This window comes from Micromesistius poutassou (genome assembly GCF_964030765.1).
Source record: "Micromesistius poutassou genome assembly, chromosome: 7".
In the NCBI taxonomy this organism is placed as follows: domain Eukaryota; kingdom Metazoa; phylum Chordata; class Actinopteri; order Gadiformes; family Gadidae; genus Micromesistius; species Micromesistius poutassou.
The window spans coordinates 681931-703101 of record NC_140277.1 but is presented as its reverse complement, the minus strand read 5'-3'; the positions used below and the strand labels follow the sequence as shown (position 1 = coordinate 703101).

The window sequence follows — 21171 nt, the reverse complement described above, 5'->3', positions numbered from 1 at the left end:
TTACGCCTCTGTTACTTTGACCAACAACACACACACACACACACACCGTTGAAATCCATTACACTATCTCAACTAACCCAGACTATAAACACACAAATAAAAACGTAAAAAAAACTCCAGAGTTACTTACATATTCCTTAAAAAAAAACAAAAAAGAGACTCCTAAGCTGGCTGTGGACGGGTCCTTCTGCAGTGGATCGAGTGAGGAGCAGATCCAGTTCTAATAAGCATCCCAGGGTCCGAGGCGTTCAGCTGGAACAGGAGAACCATTCAAACTGGGAACTCAGAGCCCAGAGTCTCAGGGGGAGGGGGGGGGGGGACAGGGACCTGGCCCCTGTGCTCCACTCCACCCCTGGTCCCCAGGGGCTCGGCCCCCTCCTATAGGCTGGTCCCAGACCCCCTCCAGCCCCGGGTCCGGTAGGAGAGAGGGGAGAGGATCAGCCTTTGGAGCTGACAAGTGCCAGAAGATGGAGTGGCGTGGATCCCGGGGAATGTGCTTGTTTGACCCTCTTGACGCACGACCTGGGTCATTTCTGACCCACCATGGGAAGAACCACACCGAACCTTTTGAACAAGGTTGTTGCATAAAAGGGTCGAAGGACGGTGTTTACGTTATTTAAACGAAAACCGATGTCTTCCAGGCCGGGATGATGCGATACCCGCGAGCAGTGAATGCTTCATGATTCAATAACAGTGATTGTGAATACAGAATTTTTCCAATTTCTCTAGACACAAATATTTGAGTCAATAGTCAGTGAATGGGCTGAAAAAGTGAGCTCCACTTGACTGCAGCGCTGTGTTAGAGTCTCCTGGGAGACGGCTCTGTGTTCAGGGTCCCTGCTGGGAGGGAGATGCAGAATGTCACAGGTAGGCCCCAACAGGCTCAGCAAACAGCCCCCCGGCCCTGGTCTGCACAGGGGCCGCCCTCCAGGCACAGCGGCCCGGAGCAAGACACTGGAGTCAATGATGAAGTCAATTCAACCAGCATTACCCTCGCTTAGTTTGAACCAGCATTACCCTCACTTAGCTTGAACTAGCATTACCCTCACTTAGTTTGAACTAGCATTACCCTCACTTAGTTTGAACCAGCATTACCCTCGCTTAGTTTGAACCAGCATTACCCTCGCTTAGTTTGAACTAGCATTACCCTCACTCAGTTTGAACTAGCATTACCCTCACTCAGTTTGAACCAGCATTACCCTCACTCAGTTTGAGCCAGCATTACCCTCACTTAGCTTGAACTAGCATTACCCTCACTTAGTTTGAACTAGCATTACCCTCACTCAGTTTGAACCAGCATTACCCTCACTTAGTTTGAGCCAGCATTACCCTCACTCAGTTTGAACCAGCATTACCCTCGCTTAGTTTGAACTAGCATTACCCTCGCTTAGTTTGAACTAGCATTACCCTCGCTTAGCTTGAACTAGCATTACCCTCGCTTAGCTTGAACCAGCATTACCCTCGCTTAGTTTGAACTAGCATTACCCTCGCTTAGCTTGAACTAGTATTACCCTCGCTTAGCTTGAACTAGCATTACCTTCACTCAGCATGAACTAGCATTACCCTCACTCAGCATGAACTAGCATTACCCTCACTCAGCCTACCTTGTCAGCGTTGAGGTGTGTGTGTGCGTCTTTATTCTTCTGTATATATCAGTAGGCAGGGGATTTCAGGGGTTGCGTGGTTTCAGTGTATCGATAATATCTGTGATACTTCAGTCTGATCAATAGATCTGAATAGGAACCAACTGCTGCTCATCTTGATTGGCCCACATATTTGTGAGAACAGACATTTAATTTGGGATCAACCAATGAACCAATTCATTTTTTGCAAGTTGTTTTCAAACTGTTATCCTTAAGATCGAATGACCACAGTTAATATTTCTTGGCTAGTGGATTTAATTTGATCATCAGCATATTTGAAGACTGAAAGAGGGAATTCTGAACTGATGAACAATATACATAGAGAAACCGTTCTCACTCTTTTGTAATGAGAATCTTTTGCTTATTTTACTTCCACAAGGTCGTTTGGGAAGCCCTGCTTAAGGTGATGATGATATCAGGGTTAAGCGTACACACGGACACATGGGACAGAGTAAACGACACACGCACACACGGACCAAACAGAAGAAAACCAGCGGTCTCGTTGATGAGTCAGCGTTCAGCAGGCGGGTGGTTTATTACAAATATGTTACAGTAACCATGACATCTCTACTGAACCGGAGCGGAAACAGAAGGCCACGCGCTGCTAGAGGACCTAGTCTACGGGGGAGGCCTCCATGCGGGGAACCCATCGATTGAAACCGGATTAGCATTGGCGGAGATAAATAGGAGTTACAAGCTAGGTGAGCGGAGAGGTGTCCCTGCGTCGGACCCTTCCTGTGCAGGGTGCACGGTGGCATGTTGTGGTATATCGGATTGCCCTGTAATATGCAGCGCTGGCAGTACAACATCGCACTTTAAATACATAATTAGTGTGTCTCGCGCAAACACACCCTTTTTCCGCAAAAATCACCACGAATAAATAAACAGTACATTCATTAACTCTCTCAGAGAACAGTCTTGATGTTATTATGCCATTCGATAGCTTAGTACAACGGTTAGGCTACACCCACCCAGGTCAACGATTTTCCTTTCAAAAGTCGTGTTTCAAACCACTACAGGTTCAGCGTTAATAAAATTAAAACGGTAAAAACTAAAATCGACATTATTCACAAAAATAAAATACATTAAGACACATCCACAAGGCCATTGACATTCCATTCGCACGTTAAAATTAAAACCACATTGCCTCTTAATGGAATATTTTACATCTTTGCAGCAATTTAAATAACACTACACCGTTTCGCAGTCCTTCGTCGTCTTCTTTTTTTTCTGAGTTTGTGTTTTCTTTCCAGTGTCTATTGCACACCGCTCTGAGCCCGCGGGGGTGGTGGGGGGGGGGGGTCAGGGGTCAGGGGTCAGGGGTCAGGGTGCAGGGGTGCAGGGGTGGGAGGGGGTGGGTGCAAAGCCGGGAGCTATCGCTTGGCTCCCCTGGCCAGTTTGCTGGTGGGCGTGGCTCTCCTCTTGGGGGTGGGGATCTTGGAGGGCTTCCCGCCGTGCGGCCGGCCGGCCGAGGGCCCGCGGGGCGAGGGCCGGCCGTGGTCGCCCACGTTCTCCGAGGCGTCGGAGCACACCGATTGGATGTCGGAGATGTCGAAGTCGGAGGCGTCGCTGCCTCGCCGGCTGCTGCCGCGGCTGCCCGGCTGGCTGGGGTTCTTCCTCTCTGGGGGGGGGGGGGGGAGGAGAGGGGGGGGGGAGGGAGGGGGGGAGAGGGCTTAATGAGGGGGGAGCGGCCGGCTCGTTCATGTCGTTAGCCTCGTGGCATAATTGCCTTAGTCATATTTAAGATCCCAATCTTGTATTTAGCGTCAAAAGCGGCTGATTCAAACAGATGACTCGGGCAGATAGTGATTATGGAATGTAGAAAAGCACTCTGATTGGCTTAGGATATAGCCAATGAGGCGCAGTGAATCGGCAGCTTTAGGAGAGTGGAGCGAGGTTATATATCACAATTTGGCCAATGTACTGTCGATGTGAACGATTGATTACAATTAAAATGACCCAAAGCACAATCCTTACGCTAATCGAGTTAAAAAAGGGTTACCTGATTGTTTGAATCGAAGTTACAGCACACGTCCAATATACGTCCATGTGAAATAACATGGTGGTGGTAACGAGTGGTTTGTATGTTTAACTTAAAAGCAGTAAATCATCATTTGGCCAAGCTTCACATACCGCCCATTGCTTGCGCGCGCGCCTTGAGTACAGCGGTGTTTATCAAGGTCCCCTCCTCGCCCGACTGGAAGCCTTTCCCAGAGAGGTATCCTGGGAGACGTAGTTTGCTGCCCTGTACCGGCGTACCCTAAAAAACACCATGGACGGTCATTATACCGTTCAACATGCACACACAATATAGACGTCGGTAGCCGTCAGTGTCGCTATAAAGCAAACCGTTTTACACACACCGAAATGAAACACTTTGGTTATCAGCCATTAATATTAGTATACACTACATTAGTGAACCAAGCATGCATACACACAGTATGTAGAATACCAAGGTTATCCCACAAAGCAGAAGTTCTTGAATGAGTTCAAAAGGTTAATCCAAAAAGGACAGAATCTGAAACGGGTTAATATATTCAAATATTTGAGTTTTTCAGGCCAAACTGAAATCTGGGGTTGCAGAATCTCTCTCTCTCGTTGAGTCAAGAACACTCAGGAGGACACAGTAAAGGAAAGACACCAAGCAAAGCCCCCACCGGCGACCACCACAGCGCTACACAGTTCAGTCAGACGGAAGGAAGGCGGCGAGGTGGAGGTTAAGAAGTGAGAGAGCCGGGGGAGCGAGCTGTATGAGAGAGCCGGGGGCGTCCCCTGGAGTGGCGTTGGTTGACGGTACCTCTGAGGACGAGCCAGGGCTACCACAGCCGTCTGATGACTTAAGAGGAGACGAGGGCTTGCTGTTCACAAGCCAGGGCTTATCATAATTGCGGGCAATGGCTTGGGAGTTCTGGGGAGCAATGGTACAAATATACAGTACATATAACACGGACAGTGGTAGAGGTGGGACGAACGGAGAAATGAATCATGATAAAACAATAGCATAAACAAAAGTATGGAGAAGAAGCGGACACTGGAGTATGTGGTTGACGAAAAATGATGAAAAAAACGGTTGAACTAAAACTAAAATACGATTGAACTAAAACAAAAATAAGCCGATAAACTGAAGGAAAAAATGTTCAAAACAAAAGTCAACTGAAGGGCTAGGAACAGTATCGCTCGTACCGGTAGAGCTGTCACACGTTACCCCCCACCCCCCCCACCCCCCTCACGACCCCTTCAAAAACAAGACGGTCCGCCCCGCCGTTGCCAGGGGCGCGCGCTCTCACCTTGGGGGTTCCGCTGGTCACCGTGGTGACGGGGGTGGCGTTGGGGGCCGGGGCGGGGCAGCTGTGGCTGGAGGTGGAGCGGTTGGGGGAGGCGGCGCGGGACGAGGGCCTGGAGCGCCGGCCGCGGTAGCGGAAGCTGGCCATGATCTGGGTGGTCCCCTCGGGGAGGATGAACTTCTCCCGGAGCTCCAGGTTGGTGCGTCCCTTAGCTGGGGGGGAGGGGGGGAGGAGGGTGGAGGGGGGGGGGCGAGACAGGCAGAATGAGGCGGGCGGCCTGGAGGGGAGAGGTCACCGCTACGTACAGGATGAGACCCCACCGCATTCAGGTCCAGCTCGGTGGATGAGTGGGTTCAGACGATGGACGGGAGGATGGGGGGATGGGGGGATGGGGGGATGGGGGGGTTTAATGTCGTTCTCATGCCACACGTTAAACAAAATGAAAAAGACACAATGAGTAATGTAAAACATGCTGGTTTACATTCCCGGGACGTCTTATCGAATGAATATAATCTTTATAGGCAAAGGAATATTGTTCTTTTGTTTACGTCAGCCCCAAAAGAGTTATCAACACTGCTCTATTCGGTGGGATCATTTTAAATGCACCTGCAACCCAAACCCCTTAAACTCCACAAACATTATTATAATATTATTATTATTACCGAATATTTGAATAATGACAACTTTCTGAATAAGCAGTTTGATACGCAAATAAATCTTCTACTTTCTATGGAAGAACAGCGTCCCAGCCTGCACATAGACACTGTATCACCAAGAAGCACAGCTGGGCAGCAAATACATCGGAAGCCAAAGAAAACACAACACATGGTCAACACAAAATACTTTTTTCACACCCCCCCCCACACACACACACACACACCCCCCGCGGCCACCACCACACGCCAGGCTTGCCGGCGCCGCTATTTTTAGGATGTCATTTCCAGGTTGCGTCTGAACGCAGCGCCACGCCACACCCGGCCCACCGGCAGGTGCTCACCGCTCTGGGGTGACCCGCCGCGTGGGGGAGGGCGTCGGGCCGAGAGGCCAATGACATCCCCTCCCGAAAATAACCTCCCCAGCAGCAGGGGGGTGCTGCTGGAGGTCAAAGTGAAAACAACCAAAGGGACATGCGGGGCGACAAACCAGCACAACCACAACCACAATGGGGCGGCGACGACGACGATGAGCAGATGTGAACCAAAAGCACCAAGCAGATGTTTGTGGTGAGGACGACGACGGCACCAAAGCACCAAAGCAGATGTTTGTGGTGACGACGACGACGACGGCACCCATGAGTACTTACACACCCTAAGACACACGCACACCCCGAGCACACACGCGCAAGCACGGTGGAGGTGCAGACACACATACCGCTATTGGGATCATGGAGCACGGTGAGTAAGTTTGAGATTTGCCAACCTAAAGGAGACTGAGTTATGGAGGAGTTTGATTCCGAGCGCAGCATTTTGCTGCCGTGGTGATGCACTGGAGGAGGAGGAGGAGGAGGAGGAGGAGGAGGAAGGGGGGGGGGAAACGGACACAGCGCTCTGGTCAGCCAACAGGAAGGAGAACAAGTGGCAATGTCGAACACATTCCTAGTACTGAAGAGCGACCGACGGTAAGTGACGCATGGACAGAACGTATGCAGAGTTTGGTGTGTGTATCGCTGTTTGTGCGTTCGTGAGGAATTGGTTGTGTAGTGGACATTGCATCAAGATACTGCATGTTCTAATCATTAACTGTGCAATTAAAAACGTACAATAACAATGAAGCTAGTGAGGGGTGATAATCGAAATATTCTTGTAAATGATATTTCTTTAGTAAAGAATAATTCTGTTCCTAAATAATGATATTCAGAGCCTATTCCTTGCCTCTCCAAATGACTCAAATGCCTGACTAGTGACAGTATTACAATTGCAAACATAGCACGTTTGTGCTAGCCTAGCCTTTTCATGACAGACTTCCAGCTGTCTCTTAACGTCAAGTTAAAAAATGAAACCGCGAGGGAGAAAGAAAAAGATTAGCTGAAAGAAATGTCTTCCTCGGAAATGAACAATGTCATAAATAGTGTAGCAACATTTGAACTCTCTATAACCGGGGCCTAAAATGTCCTTGAAACATTGAAGACCCTGTGAGAGAGGGAATACAATTCATTTCACGTTTGGAAATATGAACATTGTAACCGATGAACAAACATGAATTATCGCTCAAATATAAAAGCATTTAGTTAAAAAGAGAACGGTGAAACCGTAGGTTTTCATTTCGTGTACAACCAGATCAGCTGGTCATCCGTTTAACAGACGAGCGAAAATGAAAAGTCGCGGGGGACGTGACCGGGGCCCCGAGGGGGTCAACGTACCGCGGCAGGGGTCGTTCTTCACCAGGAACTCGTCCAGGGCCATCCAGCCGCCGCCCACCCGCACCATCACCGTGCTGCGCAGGATTCGCACCAGACGGAGCTGCTGGGAGTCTCCGAACTAGGGGGTGGTGAGGGAGGGAGGGGGAGGGAGGGAGGGAGGGAGGGAGGGAGGGGGAGAGAGGGCAGTACAGGGGAACACGTGAAATCAGTCCGTTTTATGGTCCACTTGGAGATGAAAAGCTATGGAAACAAGACACAAGACGGGCCCCCGAGGGACACTCAGACGTCACGGCAAGGCACTGCGGGTTGGTGCAAACGTTCACAATAGCGTCGAGGGGGTTTGTGACATTCACATGCAGAAATGAAAGGCCTTCACGGCAGAGTGCACAGGGGACATGTTATCTAGGCCGGGGTATGGATGGATGGTGCTGTTTTTTTCCATGCCACGCCAGGACAGACACAACAAACATCAATCATTGTTGAAGACGCAAGGTCACGCAAGGTCTATCCAACTGTTACGTTAGCTGTGTACAAGGTGATATTTCGGATATTAGTAACGTAATTCATGTATTTTCTTCAGATCTGATTTCTTCAGATCAGATCATATATCTTATTTCATATGAAATATGAACAAATATAGATTTTCTCTCCCTCTCTTAAGCTTATCGCAACTTTCCATCTTGCATCCGACTATTTCTGAAGGAAAATGTTGCAGTAATGTAGACCACCAGATGGGGGCACTATTGCACAACTAATTGCCTCCACCGAAACAGCTTTTTTATGCCGTGTCTGGACTGGAGACGGCCGGTTTTAATGAGATGGAGAGCGAGCGAAGCAGCCAGTTGGATATGACCGTGGGCATGAGACCATTTAGAAGTGCACAAAGTATTCACAGCTGCATGCATTCAGTATCAAATAATAAAACAATAAGTCACGATACACCGATCAGATAAAGACACAAAGTACACGTCAATCTCCAGCAAGCCGGTACTGAGTCACACATCATTCTACCGACTGCCTCTGAGGATGCACTGACCGATGCAGAAACCAACGAGACACTGAGAACAACGATGGGCAATGGGGTCTGACAACGTACAACTCTGTCTCATCAACCACGGTGTAACACGCATACATGAGCACACACTGATGAACTCCAGGGAGATGCCTACAAACAGTCCTAATCGGACCAATCCCATGTGTAAATCGATATGATTGTTCCTAAATAAATGATTTCAATGCCACTGGTGATTTTGTTTGTGATCGGGGGGGACACTTAAAAGTAATGAAGCTTAAATAAATGATCCGGAGGTAAATATAATGAGGAAAAAAAAAAAGGCACAATAAATATCTTGAAGGACAACCATTTACCAGGATACAGCTTTCCAACACGTGTAGGTGCGGGGACAGAGTTTGACTTTCCCTGTTTGCTAGTGTCTCATCGCCGATTACAGAGTCATGTAAGCAGTGAACCAGACCAAACTGAAGAGAGAATAATGTCATTGGGGTGTGAATACAAATGCACTGCATAGACGTCGACATGAAACATAATCCGCGTGACCCACAGTCACCACCACGGCCACTACGTTCCTATCGCTGACGACCCAACGGTCCATCACCCGACATGTGCCATGTGACCCCCCTCCCCTCCCACCCCGCCCCCCCAATGGCAGCAATGAATCACATATTATAACATGCAAACCCCCCCCCCCTGCTGCCAAAAAATGAAATACATATTAACATGAACAGAAATAAAAGGCGAAGCAAACAATACTTAAAGAAAGCATATGCTGCCCAAATAGGAAAATATAGAAATACAAGGTGTCAGTTGTAAAGAAAGGAAAAAAATGTGCCAGCCATATGCAAGGTCAATCATTCCCATCGCTCAGGAAGCCTTAAAAAGCCAAGCACACGCAAAGCGCTAAGTTCAAACTGCCCGACAGTTAGCATGTTCTGGAATGGTGTTGGCGTTGTAGCATTAGCATGTTCTGAAACTCAAAAGCAGGTATGTGTATAAACATGTTCTTCTGCTTTAAAGTGATTACAATTGTATTGATCCTAAATCATTTAAAGTCCATCTACGTGAGAGTTTATCTACCTCTGAGTTTCATTGTAAAAAATATAAGTCTTGACACAAAAAAGGTTAATAGAAAAAAAACGAAAGACAGCAGGAAAAAAAAGTAAGGACGTAAATCTAGTAAGGCACACAGAACACACAGAATACAAAGACATGGTTTATATGTACCTGGTTTCCAAGGTAGAACTGGCAAGGACAAAATAAAACATAAACTGGCGTCAATGAAACAATCATCAGAAACACAACGGTCACCTTCCTAATGTTCCACGACGGCAGAAATGTTACGTCTGATCATCTTTCAGCGGTGCATAACAATAACAGCAATGATGAAACATTCATACCCGATATTTGTTGGCTCCGATTTGTTCCACTTGGAACCTCTTAGGACATTTACACTTGGCCACTTGACGCGTGACCTACAAAACAAAAGAGTTCCAGTTAGACGAGAGAACAGCGGCGCCAAAAAGACAAAAGAACCGCGGCAACGCCGAGCCGAGCTGTCCTTCGCGTCACCTCGTCCTCGATCTTGTCGGCGTCGGTGAGTGGTTTGTACGCCTCCTTGTTGGGGTGCAGCGCCGCCACAAACTCGTAGTAGTCGATGAAGCCGTCGCCGTCGCGGTCAAAGATGTCCGCCACCGCACTCATCTCCAGACGACTGGTGGGGAACCCTGGGGGGAGTCAGTCAGAACCAGAGCGCGCTGTAAGAGAAGCCCTACCTGGGTGTGTGAGTGAGTGAGTGAGTGAGTGGGTGAGTGAGTGGGTGTGTGAGTGAGTGAGTGAGGTCAAGGTCAAGGTTCAACTTTATTGTCCCCGTGGGGGAAATTTGTCTTGGGCACGGTGCGTCATTGCTACATAACATACACAGAGATTACAACAAAACAAAGACAAACTGACAAACCAGCACTTTAACATCCACAACATGGAGCGTCATAGACTGTAGGTTAAATTGCACTTTGCTGTATTGCATAGAAATCTACAGTATGGGGATAAAGTGCAAGTGTTATATTATGGTGTATTGCATATTGCCCTCTTGCACTAGAACTTGTGGATAAAGTGCTATGTGCTAAAGTGCTTAGTGCTAAAGTGCTAACCTATTTATAGTGAGTGAGTGTGTGAGTCTGTGTGTGTGTGTCTGTGTGTGTGTGTGTGCGTGTGTGTGGGGATGGCGCCCGTGTGTTCCTGGACTCACTGGAGGAGAGGATGCCCTCGATGAACTCGTCCCGGGTCACCTTGCCGTCCTGGTCCTTGTCGATGCGTCTGAAGAAGTCCATGACGCGCGACTTCTTGTGGTTCATCCAGCGCATGTACTTCTTCCTCCACACGTCAAAGTCAAAGTTGTCAAACTCCTTCAGCTGCGGAGCGCGGAAAACAAACGGGCGTTCAGAAGAGCCGGTGTCGGGACTCTTGGCCTAAAAGGACTTGGATCCATCCCAAATGTGTGCAGTCTATCATTAGGCCTCCTAGAGCAAGCTGCCTAGCCCCTACCTGCTTCTGGATGATATGTACCGGAAGATACACATTTGGACTTAGATAAAAGCGTAATAACTCACTTACGAAGGTTAGGGTTAAAGAACGCTTGACGGCGATATAGCGAGATATGGATTTGGGATGTTGCATGTCTATCACCCTTTCGTTCTTCTTTCATTCCCAGCTCTCCCGGTTACCTCCTCCAGCCGGTCCAGGGCGTCGTTGAGCTTCCTCCGGCGGTCCAGCGCCAGCAGCCACACCTGCTGCCACTTGCTGACCAGCAGGTTGACCTGCGGGTTCTTGGTCTCGATGGGGGCCTGGCTGGCCGACTGGTACATGGCCTGCGTGGGAGAGCGCTTCCCTGCAACAAGGAAAGCCAGGAAAGAAGAATCACAACAACTTATGAGGGTACTCAACGAGTACGGGGCCCGAGGGGGTCCACGTGGGGGGAACTCGCTGTGGCAGGCTGTTCTCTAAGTATTCACGTTTATGCGTTGGCCATCGCGCTCCACGCCAAATGTTTTCCGAGACGCAATAACTCGGGCGCACTTAAAAATCTAATGTATCGTACACATGCAAACCTCCTCGGCGATCATAAAGAGATGATTTAAGGCGATGTGCACGGCGGTCGAGTCACTACTGTAGCTGACTCAGGGACGAGCGCTGGCAAAGCGGACACAGAGCTAGTTTAACCGGGCCTTGACGCCCTCTCTGGCAGATCTTCCCGTCTTTATATCATGGAAGGACATGGTGCACAGGGGACAGGAGCAGGGCCGCGACCCGCTCGCTACGGATGACATCAGGGCAGGGGCGAGGGGAAGGGGGGGTGTAATGGAATAACGCAGACAAAATGAGGATGTTGTGTCATCCGGCACAGAGGTCCGCACAACACCAGATGTCTGAGGTCAGGCCCTTCCACTGGAGGTGGCGTGTGTGTGTGTGTGTGTGTGTGTGTGTGTGTGTGTGTGTGTGTGTGTACTCACGGCCCGGTCTTCCCTTCTCCAGCACGGGGATCTGGGACTGGACAGCGGGCTCTGCAGCATTCTTGCGTTTGTGGGTCTTGGTGATGATGTCAACATCTGGTTGCTTCCTGGTCATTTCCTCCATGAAGTTCTGTGGGGGACGGGGGAGGACGGGGGACGGGGGACGGGGGGGAGACGGGGGGAGACGGGGGAGACGGGGGAGTGAACCAACACTCTTGTTCCAGCGGAAGTGGATCTAGTGCTTTAAAATAGCCCACTAACTGTAACTATAAAGCAGTAGAAATGCACAGGATGATTGAAAACTGCATGTGCACAAGAATACAGCCCAGTATACAAGGTGTATAAAATACATAGAGGCTGTTAATCAACATGGCAGAAGCAGCCGCGCGCGGATGTTAATCTGTTCCACACAATGATTTGCATTTGTTGTCACTATAGCACATATATAATATATATAACACAGCCCCTGGTGTGGTTGCATCAGCAGTGGTGAATCTATAACTTAACAATTGCATACAATCATCTCTAAAGGGGTAAAGATGCACAGAATTGAAAGCGCATGGAAAAAATTACGCATGTAATTTTTACGTACGTATCACGTATATGAGCACCAATCATAAATAAAGAGGGTTTCACTTTGAAATCACCACAGAAGAAGTGTTCTTTGCACACATCTCATTCAAGACATCGTTTAGCAATTCTGATGGTCACTCACGAGCATCACAGCCCCCGGCCCCAGCCCCTGACCCCCACTGCTCCCACTGCTCCCACTGCTCCCACTGCCACAGTACCACAGCCCCAGCCCCTGACCCCCACTGCTCCCACTGCCACAGTACCACAGCCCCCACTGCCACAGTACCACAGCCCCTGACCCCCACTGCTCCAGTACCACGGCCCCTGACCCCCACTGCTCCAGTACCACAGCCCCTGACCCCCACTGCTCCAGTACCACAGCCCCTGACCCCCACTGCTCCAGTACCACAGCCCCTGACCCCCACTGCTCCAGTACCACAGCCCCTGACCCCCACCCCTCCAGTACCACAGCCCCTGACCCCCACTGCCACAGTACCACAGCCCCCACTGCCACAGTACCACAGCCCCTGACCCCCACTGCTCCCACTGCACCAGTACCACAGCCCCTGACCCCCACTACCACAGTACCACAGCCCCTGACCCCCACTACCACAGTACCACAGCCCCTGACCCCCACTGCTCCCACTGCACCAGTACCACAGCCCCTGACCCCCGCTGCCCCCACTCCCCCCACTGCCCCCTCCAGTACCTGGTGCTGGGCGATGAGGCCCTTCACCTCCTCCAGCTCCTGGGGCAGCGTCTCCTTGTCCTTGTCGTCCAGGCTGCTCTCGGCCCACTGCAGCCAGCCCAGCAGGCCCTTCAGCAGCTCCTGGGTGGCCAGCTGCTCCTCCAGGGCCCCCGCCAGACGCTGCTGGTGCTGCCGCGCCCAGGCCTGGACCTGATCGGGGGGGGAGGGGGGGAGACGGGAGGGGACCGGGGCGGGTGAGATCTCTGAGGGGTCGGCTACATAAGGCTTGTCTACTGGGTGGGGGGCCCGAGCAGAGGAATCAGCATTAGACATTCAACTTCCATTGAACAAGTACATTTCATAGAGGTGGGGACTCTACTATTTAATTGTATGGTTTTGTTCAGCAATGGATATCTATTCGATTAAATATACACAAAAATAACTTTGGGAAATTAATTAACTGAAGTATGCATTCAGTCCCGCCCCCCCCAGCTCGTGTTTTAGCACAAAGGTGGAACCAAGATTGCCGCCGGGTCATGGTGTGGTGAGGTGTGGTCATGGTGTGGTCATGGTGTGGTGAGGTGTGGTCATGGTGTGGTCATGGTGTGGTGAGGTGTGGTCATGGTGTGGTGAGGTGTGGTCATGGTGTGGTCATGGTGTGGTCATGGTGTGGTGAGGTGTGGTCCTGGTGTGGTCATGGTGTGGTGAGGTGTGGTCATGGCGTGGTCATGGTGTGGTCATGGTGTGGTCATGGTGTGGTCATGGTGTGGTCATGGTGTGGTCATGGTGTGGTGAGGTGTGGTCATGGTGTGGTGAGGTGTGGTCATGGTGTGGTCATGGTGTGGTCATGGTGTGGTCATGGTGTGGTGAGGTGTGGTCATGGTGTGGTGAGGTGTGGTCATGGTGTGGTGAGGTGTGGTCATGGTGTGGTCATGGTGTGGTGAGGTGTGGTCCTGGTGTGGTCATGGTGTGGTCATGGTGTGGTCATGGCGTGGTCATGGTGTGGTCATGGTGTGGTCATGGTGTGGTGAGGTGTGGTCATGGTGTGGTCATGGTGTGGTGAGGTGTGGTCATGGTGTGGTCATGGTGTGGTGAGGTGTGGTGAGGTGTGGTCATGGTGTGGTCATGGTGTGGTCATGGTGTGGTCATGGTGTGGTCATGGTGTGGTGAGGTGTGGTCCTGGTGTGGTCATGGTGTGGTCATGGTGTGGTCATGGCGTGGTCATGGTGTGGTCATGGTGTGGTCATGGTGTGGTGAGGTGTGGTCATGGTGTGGTGAGGTGTGGTGAGGTGTGGTCATGGTGAGGTCATGGTGTGGTCATGGTGTGGTGAGGTGTGGTCATGGTGTGGTCATGGTGTGGTCATGGTGTGGTCATGGTGTGGTGAGGTGTGGTCATGGTGTGGTCATGGTGTGGTGAGGTGTGGTCATGGTGTGGTGAGGTGTGGTCATGGTGTGGTCATGGTGAGGTCATGGTGTGGTCATGGTGTGGTGAGGTGTGGTGAGGTGTGGTCATGGTGTGGTCATGGTGTGGTCATGGTGTGGTCATGGTGTGGTCATGGTGTGGTGAGGTGTGGTCATGGTGTAGGTGTGGTCATGGTGTGGTGAGGTGTGGTCATGGTGTGGTCATGGTGAGGTCATGGTGTGGTCATGGTGAGGTCATGGTGTGGTCATGGTGTGGTCGTGGTGAGGTGGCGAGCTGACCTCTTCAAAGCGGGCCTTGATGATGGTGTTCCAGTGCTTGATGGTGGTGATGGAGTCCGGGTGGCAGATGCCCAGGATGGCTTCCCCCAGGCTGGTGGCCTTGTTCAGCGCCGCCCTCTTCTCCTCCAGCTTCTTCATGAAGTCCTGCGCGCCACGCCACAGCGTTAGCGTCAGGGTTCAGACAGCCAACAGACACTTTGCACGCTAGCAACGAGCGCTCGTCACTGATTGGATAACAAAAAACCCTAACATAGTTTTAAAAAAGAGGGCCGGGATCTGTTGTTAAGCTTCACACGGCAAGAAATACCTCTGGGAGCCTCGCAAGAAAATGCTATTTTCAGTTGAGATGAGATCACGGTTGAAAATAACTACAGGGCTGAAACCTTGGCACTGGGGGGGGGGGAGTGTGAAATGAGTGCCCTGATGCAAACAGACGTATCAGCGCCATATGTCAGGGTACGCTTCAGCATTCAGGGTTACGTCACCACAGAGGTAATGACCTGTGCTCCCCCATGATATGACATCGTGGAGATTCTTATCCGATTGGATGATCTGCATCCAAGCCTTGTTTATGACATCACCGCATCATGTTTGGACTAGCCGCTTTGTTATATAAACTAGCCGCTTAATGATACTAACTAGATGCTTTGTGATACTAACTAGATGCTTCATGCTATGAACTAGATGCTTCATGATACTAACTAGATGCTTCTTGATACTAACTAGATGCTTTGTGATACTAACTAGATGCTTCATGCTATGAACTAGATGCTTTGTGATACTAACTAGATGCTTCTTGATACTAACTAGATGCTTTGTGATACTAACTAGATGCTTTGTGATACTAACTAGATGCTTTGTGATACTAACTAGATGCTTTGTGATACTAACTAGATGCTTTATGATACTAACTAGATGCTTTGTGATACTAACTAGATGCTTCTTGATACTAACTAGATGCTTCTTGATACTAACTAGATGCTTCATGCTATAAGCTAGATGCTTTGTGATACTAACTAGATGCTTTGTGATACTAACTAGATGCTTTGTGATACTAACTAGATGCTTTATGATACTAACTAGATGCTTCTTGATACTAACTAGATGCTTTGTGATACTAACTAGACGCTTCGTGATACTAACTAGATGCTTCTTGATACTAACTAGATGCTTCATGCTATGAGCTAGATGCTTCGTGCTATGAGCTAGATGCTTCGTGCTACGAGCTAGATGCTTCGTGCTACGAGCTAGATGCTTCATGCTACGAGCTAGATGCTTCATGCTACGAGCTAGATGCTTCATGCTATGAGCTAGATGCTTCATGATACTAACTAGATGCTTCGTGCTACGAGCTAGATGCTTCATGATACTAACTAGATGCTTTGTGATACTAACTAGATGCCTCATGCTATGAGCTAGCTGCTTCATGCTACGAGCTAGATGCTTCGTGCTATGAGCTAGATGCTTCGTGCTATGAGCTAGATGCTTCGTGCTACGGGCTAGATGCTTCGTGCTACGAGCTAGATGCCTCATGCTACGAGCTAGCCGCCTCCTGCTCACCTCGTGTTGCTCTATGAGCGTGCGGAGGGAGTCCTCGTCATCAGGCAGGCTGCCATGGAAGCGCAGGCTCTGTTCGGCCTCAGCCAGCCACTCCAGCAGGATGTGGACGGTGGAGTGGAACTCCTCCGCCTGGACCCGGGGCAGATGTGATAGGCCGCGGTGAGTCAGGCTCGTAAACTTAGAAGTTTCCAGTATCACTACCAGTCACGACCAGCTCACTGGCAAAGTGTGTCCGAATAGATAGTGTGTGTGTGTGTGTGTGTGTGTGTGTGTGTGTGTGTGTGTGTGCATATGAGGCATATGAGGGTGTGTGTACGTGTACATGTGCATGCATGCGTGTGTGTGTGTGTGTGTGTGTGTGTGTGTGTGTGTGTGTGTGTGTGTGTGTGTGTGCATATGAGGGTGTGTGTACGTGTACATGTGCATGCATGCGTGTGTGTGTGTGTGTGTGTGTGTGTGTGTGTGTGTGTGTGTGTGTGTGTGTGTGTGCATATGAGGCATATGAGGGTGTGTGTACGTGTACATGTGCATGCATGCGTGTGTGTGTGTGTGTGTGTGTGTGTGTGTGTGTGTGTGTGTGTGTGTGCATATGAGGGTGTGTGTACGTGTTCATGTGCATGCATGCGTGTGTGTGTGTGTGTGTGTGTGTGTGTGTGTGTGTGTGTGCATATGAGGGTGTGTGTACGTGTACATGTGCATGCATGCGTGTGTGTGTGTGTGTGTGTGTGTGTGTGTGTGTGTGCATATGAGGGTGTGTGTACGTGTACATGTGCATGCATGCGTGTGTGTGTGTGTGTGTGTGTGTGTGTGTGTGTGTGTGTGTGTGTGTGTGTATTTATACATAGATAACTATATAGATAAAATTGATATATAGATAACTAGATAACTTTAGTCTGTATCTGTATGTGTACTTGAACAATGTGGTTGCATGTGCGTGTGCGTGTGCGTGCGCGTGTGTGTGTGTGCACGTGCGTGCGCGTGCGTGTGTGTGTGCACGTGCGTGCGCGCGTGCGTGCGTGAGTGCTCACCTGGCCCAGGGCCTGCTCCAGCCGGCTCTGCTTGGACACGGACAGCGTGCACACCGTGTCCCAGCGCCCGCCCAGCTCCTGCATCTGGGCGCGCACCCAGGTGGGGTCGTCGTGGCTGCTGTCCACCAGCTCCCGGGCCGAGCGCTTCAGGGCCTGCACACTCACCGTGCGCTTGCCCAGCTCCTTCTGGAACACCTGGGGGAGGGGGGGAAACCGGGGAAACACACAGCGGCACCAGGTTACCAGGAGGGGCGAAAAGGGGGGGACATATCGTACCACCGGGTTGTGAGTGGGGATTAGCCGTTACGAGCCGTTTGGAAAATCTGCTTCTTCTGACATCACAGGTGGGCGTGTCCCACCTAGATGTGTGGCGGAGAGATGAGCGACGTTTGCTACGGTCCCCACCGGGTAGGCTGGTGGACTGATCTATCCAGCGCACATCTAGGTGGACACCCCGACTTGTGATGTCAGAAGAGGCAGATTTGCAAATCGGCTTGTAATGACTAATCACACTCACACCTGGTGGTGTAATATGTCACCTTTAACACGACGAGTTTTTACATGCCATGTCGTGGATGAGGTGTGGATATCTCACCCACACAGATACTGATTGTGTAAAGCGCTTTAGGGTGTCTTGAAAAATAAGTTTATAATTGCAAATGTTTCTTTTTATATAGTTGTGAGATTTACGAAGCACCTGGAAATGCGCTGCAATCTACTGCATCGCTTAACGACTACTAAGTAGAACGAAACAAGAAAAATTAGCAAAGCCAAACTGTTGACTAGCTCCTTTGTAGCAGCTCCAGTTTTTTGATTCGATGCTCTGGTGGTTTTCAGACGGACTTGGTAAGTGGCTTTGGATCAAACCGCCAGCTCGTGAGTACATGTAAACGTGGCCATTTCGTCTTCGTATTTAGGATTAGGACATTACTTCTATCATTCTTTTAGTGTTAGGTACTAGAATTGGCCAGCCAACTATTTGTTTTAGAATCTAATAATGATTCATCTTAGTCTTCAAAAGCCAAGTTGTTATCGCTGTGTTATGGACCTGGAATAAACATCGCTTCAACTGGAACGTCCTGCGTGATCAGCCAAAAGTGTGTGTGTGTGTGTGTGTGTGTGTGTGTGTGTCTGTGTGTATGCGTGTGTATCTGGATGTGATTTTTTCACCCATCATGTCATTGTATATAATCATGATCACATGCTACGACGTGTGTGTTTGTGTGAGTGTATGAATAGCATGTGTGTGTGCGTGTGTTTGTGTGTGTGCATGTCTGTATGTCTATATGAAGTACGTGTTTGTGTGTGTGAGCGTGCGTGCGTGTGTGCGTGCGTGTGTGCGTGCGAGTGTGCGTATGCGTGCATGCGTGTGTGTGTGTGAGTGTGCGTATGCGTGCGTGCGTGTGTGCGTGCGTGTGCATGCATGCGTGTGTGTGCGTGCGCGTGTGTGTCTGCCGCGTGTCTCCCCCTACCTTGTGGTTGTCGATCAGGTTGAGCACCAGGTCGATGTCCCCGTGGACGGGCTGGTCCTCAGCCATCTGCGGCTCCACCTTGTAGAGCCAGTCGATGAGCGCCTGCAGGGCGTCTGTGAACTGACCTGAGATCAGCAGCGCCTCCTCCAGCTTGTTCTGCCTGGAGCGTGCAACACAGGGGAACACGTCGTCAGAACCCGCACAGCCCCGCCAATGTACGTCGCAATGCATCATGGAATTTTTTTTTTTTGGGGGGGGGGTTGAGGATAGATATATCTCCGTCCCGGAGCGATGAAGGGCCGGTGCGTGGGTTATCTAATGAACCACTGGAGCTCAGCCACAATGTTCTTTCACTGTGTGTCTCAGTGGCCAAACAGGTGATTGTATTCAAGTCCTGTTTTCTCTCAGTTTGGGAACCGTTCATGTGAATACAAAATAGACAAAAAAAAACAGCACACTTTGAAAGTATTAGTAAGTATAAGTATAAATTAAGTGTTTTTTTTTCTATCACAAAACAAAAACACTTTAAAGAACGGTGAAACAATACTTAAAAACATATGTTTTTTTTTTGCAATGTTAGGAAGCAGCTTCATGCTGGGATGGGTGTGTTTCATCATTTTCTCAACCTTGCAGTAAGGTTAATATATTGTAATGTATCTGTTTGTCGTGTCCTATAAAACCATCCTGAGCCTCCTTACCTCTCCACCGACTTGCCGCAGACGGTGTCCCACTTGTCCCGGAGCTCGCTCAGCATGTCGTCCAGCCTCTGCCTGTCGTCCTTCAGGCCCGTCTTGTCCTTCAGGGCGCGGCCGCTGCGCGCCGTGGTGTCGTACACCGCGTGCTTGCCCCCCACCGCCTTCTGGAACTCCTGCGCCGCGCCGTCGGGGTCAAGAGGTCAACGTCGGACAAGATTGGAGTCGAGCCAAACTCACTTTTAATCCGGGAAAGTAATCCAAATTTTTCGAAAAGTAATCCCCCGCATGCCTCTCAAGTACCACTGTATGATACTTTTTTTTTAATATACTTTATATACTTTTACTTTTCGAAAAAATTTCCCTGGCCAAATTTGAGTTTGTTTGTAATATTCACCGACCAATCGCGGCAGGGCCACGCGTTAATGAAGCAATCAAACCTAATTGACCAATGAAGTCAAAGCTCCTCATTGGCCCACGCGTCGTTCTCTAAGAGCCCTATCCAATTTAAAAGGTCTTATCTGTTGCCATGCCAAACAACATCTTAATTCAGTTTATCCCCCACGCGGTATGTGGCAACAGAACCACAAAAAAAAAGGGGTCAAACCTCAAGCACTCTGCAGGGATTAAAAGTATGTGATACATTGGGCCGAGCAGGGCTTAAGATAGGATTAGCACCCTATCCTTATCCAGTGAGGCCCCGGGGCAGAGCGGCTGGTCCGTGGCACAGTGAGATGCATTGACTGTGTTATGTATGCACTCGCTGTGCAACATACAGCTTAGTACGAAATGTGAGAGCGCATTTGTGAAAGCGTTGGCTCATTTTTTTTAGTTTTTTTTTTATTAAGATCGAAAGACAAAGCACAATTGACCTTTTTTTTTTTACATTACACTTTGTACTTTCTTAATTGAGTATCATGTCGCAAATCATTTATTTTTGTATTTTAGTATTTAGCATTTCCTTCCTTTCTGATGCTAAGCGCTACCAGAGCAACGTCTACATCCATTCTAATGGTAAAGGCTGACCCTCACCCTCACCCTCACCCCCCCACTGGAAAAACACAGGCTCAAAATTAATAATATACAATTGTTGTATTGTACTTTATTTATTTTTATCCTCGTGTTTTTCCACTGCTGCTGGGCTATTGCAACAATGTAATTTCTCCTACGGGGGGATTAATAAAGATTAATGTATCGTATCGTACCCTAACCCTGACCCTGAAGCAGGCACTCTCACCTTCTGTCTGGGTCGTTGGCCTAACCCTCACCCTCACCCTCACCCTGACCCGGACCCTCACCCTCACCCTCACCCCTGACCCGGACCCTGACCCTGACCCTCACCCTCACCCTGACCCCTGACCCTGACCCTGACCCGGACCCTGACCCTGACCCTCACCCTCACCCCTCACCCTGACCCTCACCCTCACCCTCACCCTGACCCGGACCCTCACCCTCACCCTCACCCTCACCCTGACCCGGACCCTCACCCTCACCCTGACCCGGACCCTCACTCCTCACCCTCACCCTGACCCTGACCCTGACCCGGACCCCTGACCCTGACCCTCACCCTGACCCTCACCCTCACCCTCACCCTCACCCTGACCCTCACCCTCACCCTCACCCTGACCCTGACCCGGACCCGGACCC

The 21171-nt window shown here is 50.0% G+C and overlaps 1 protein-coding gene across 1 annotated transcript in view; it reads right to left on the bottom strand.

Annotated features, from left to right (window-relative positions):
- Positions 1-2159: 2159 nt before the first annotated feature.
- The window catches only part of dst (dystonin), a 124349-nt gene continuing 105337 nt past the window's right edge, over positions 2160-21171 (bottom strand). The window contains exons 82-99 of the mRNA XM_084470136.1: positions 19531-19700; positions 18833-18992; positions 17361-17555; positions 16333-16461; positions 14773-14916; positions 13093-13281; positions 11811-11940; positions 11025-11188; positions 10550-10712; positions 9874-10028; positions 9702-9776; positions 9529-9546; positions 7287-7404; positions 6299-6412; positions 4931-5139; positions 4441-4551; positions 3777-3903; positions 2160-3264 (exon numbers count right to left, since the gene is read on the bottom strand). Coding sequence (XP_084326262.1) covers positions 3017-3264; positions 3777-3903; positions 4441-4551; positions 4931-5139; positions 6299-6412; positions 7287-7404; positions 9529-9546; positions 9702-9776; positions 9874-10028; positions 10550-10712; positions 11025-11188; positions 11811-11940; positions 13093-13281; positions 14773-14916; positions 16333-16461; positions 17361-17555; positions 18833-18992; positions 19531-19700 — 2619 coding nt within the window. The 3' untranslated portion in view covers positions 2160-3016. The remainder of the gene's footprint in view (positions 3265-3776; positions 3904-4440; positions 4552-4930; positions 5140-6298; positions 6413-7286; positions 7405-9528; positions 9547-9701; positions 9777-9873; positions 10029-10549; positions 10713-11024; positions 11189-11810; positions 11941-13092; positions 13282-14772; positions 14917-16332; positions 16462-17360; positions 17556-18832; positions 18993-19530; positions 19701-21171) is intronic.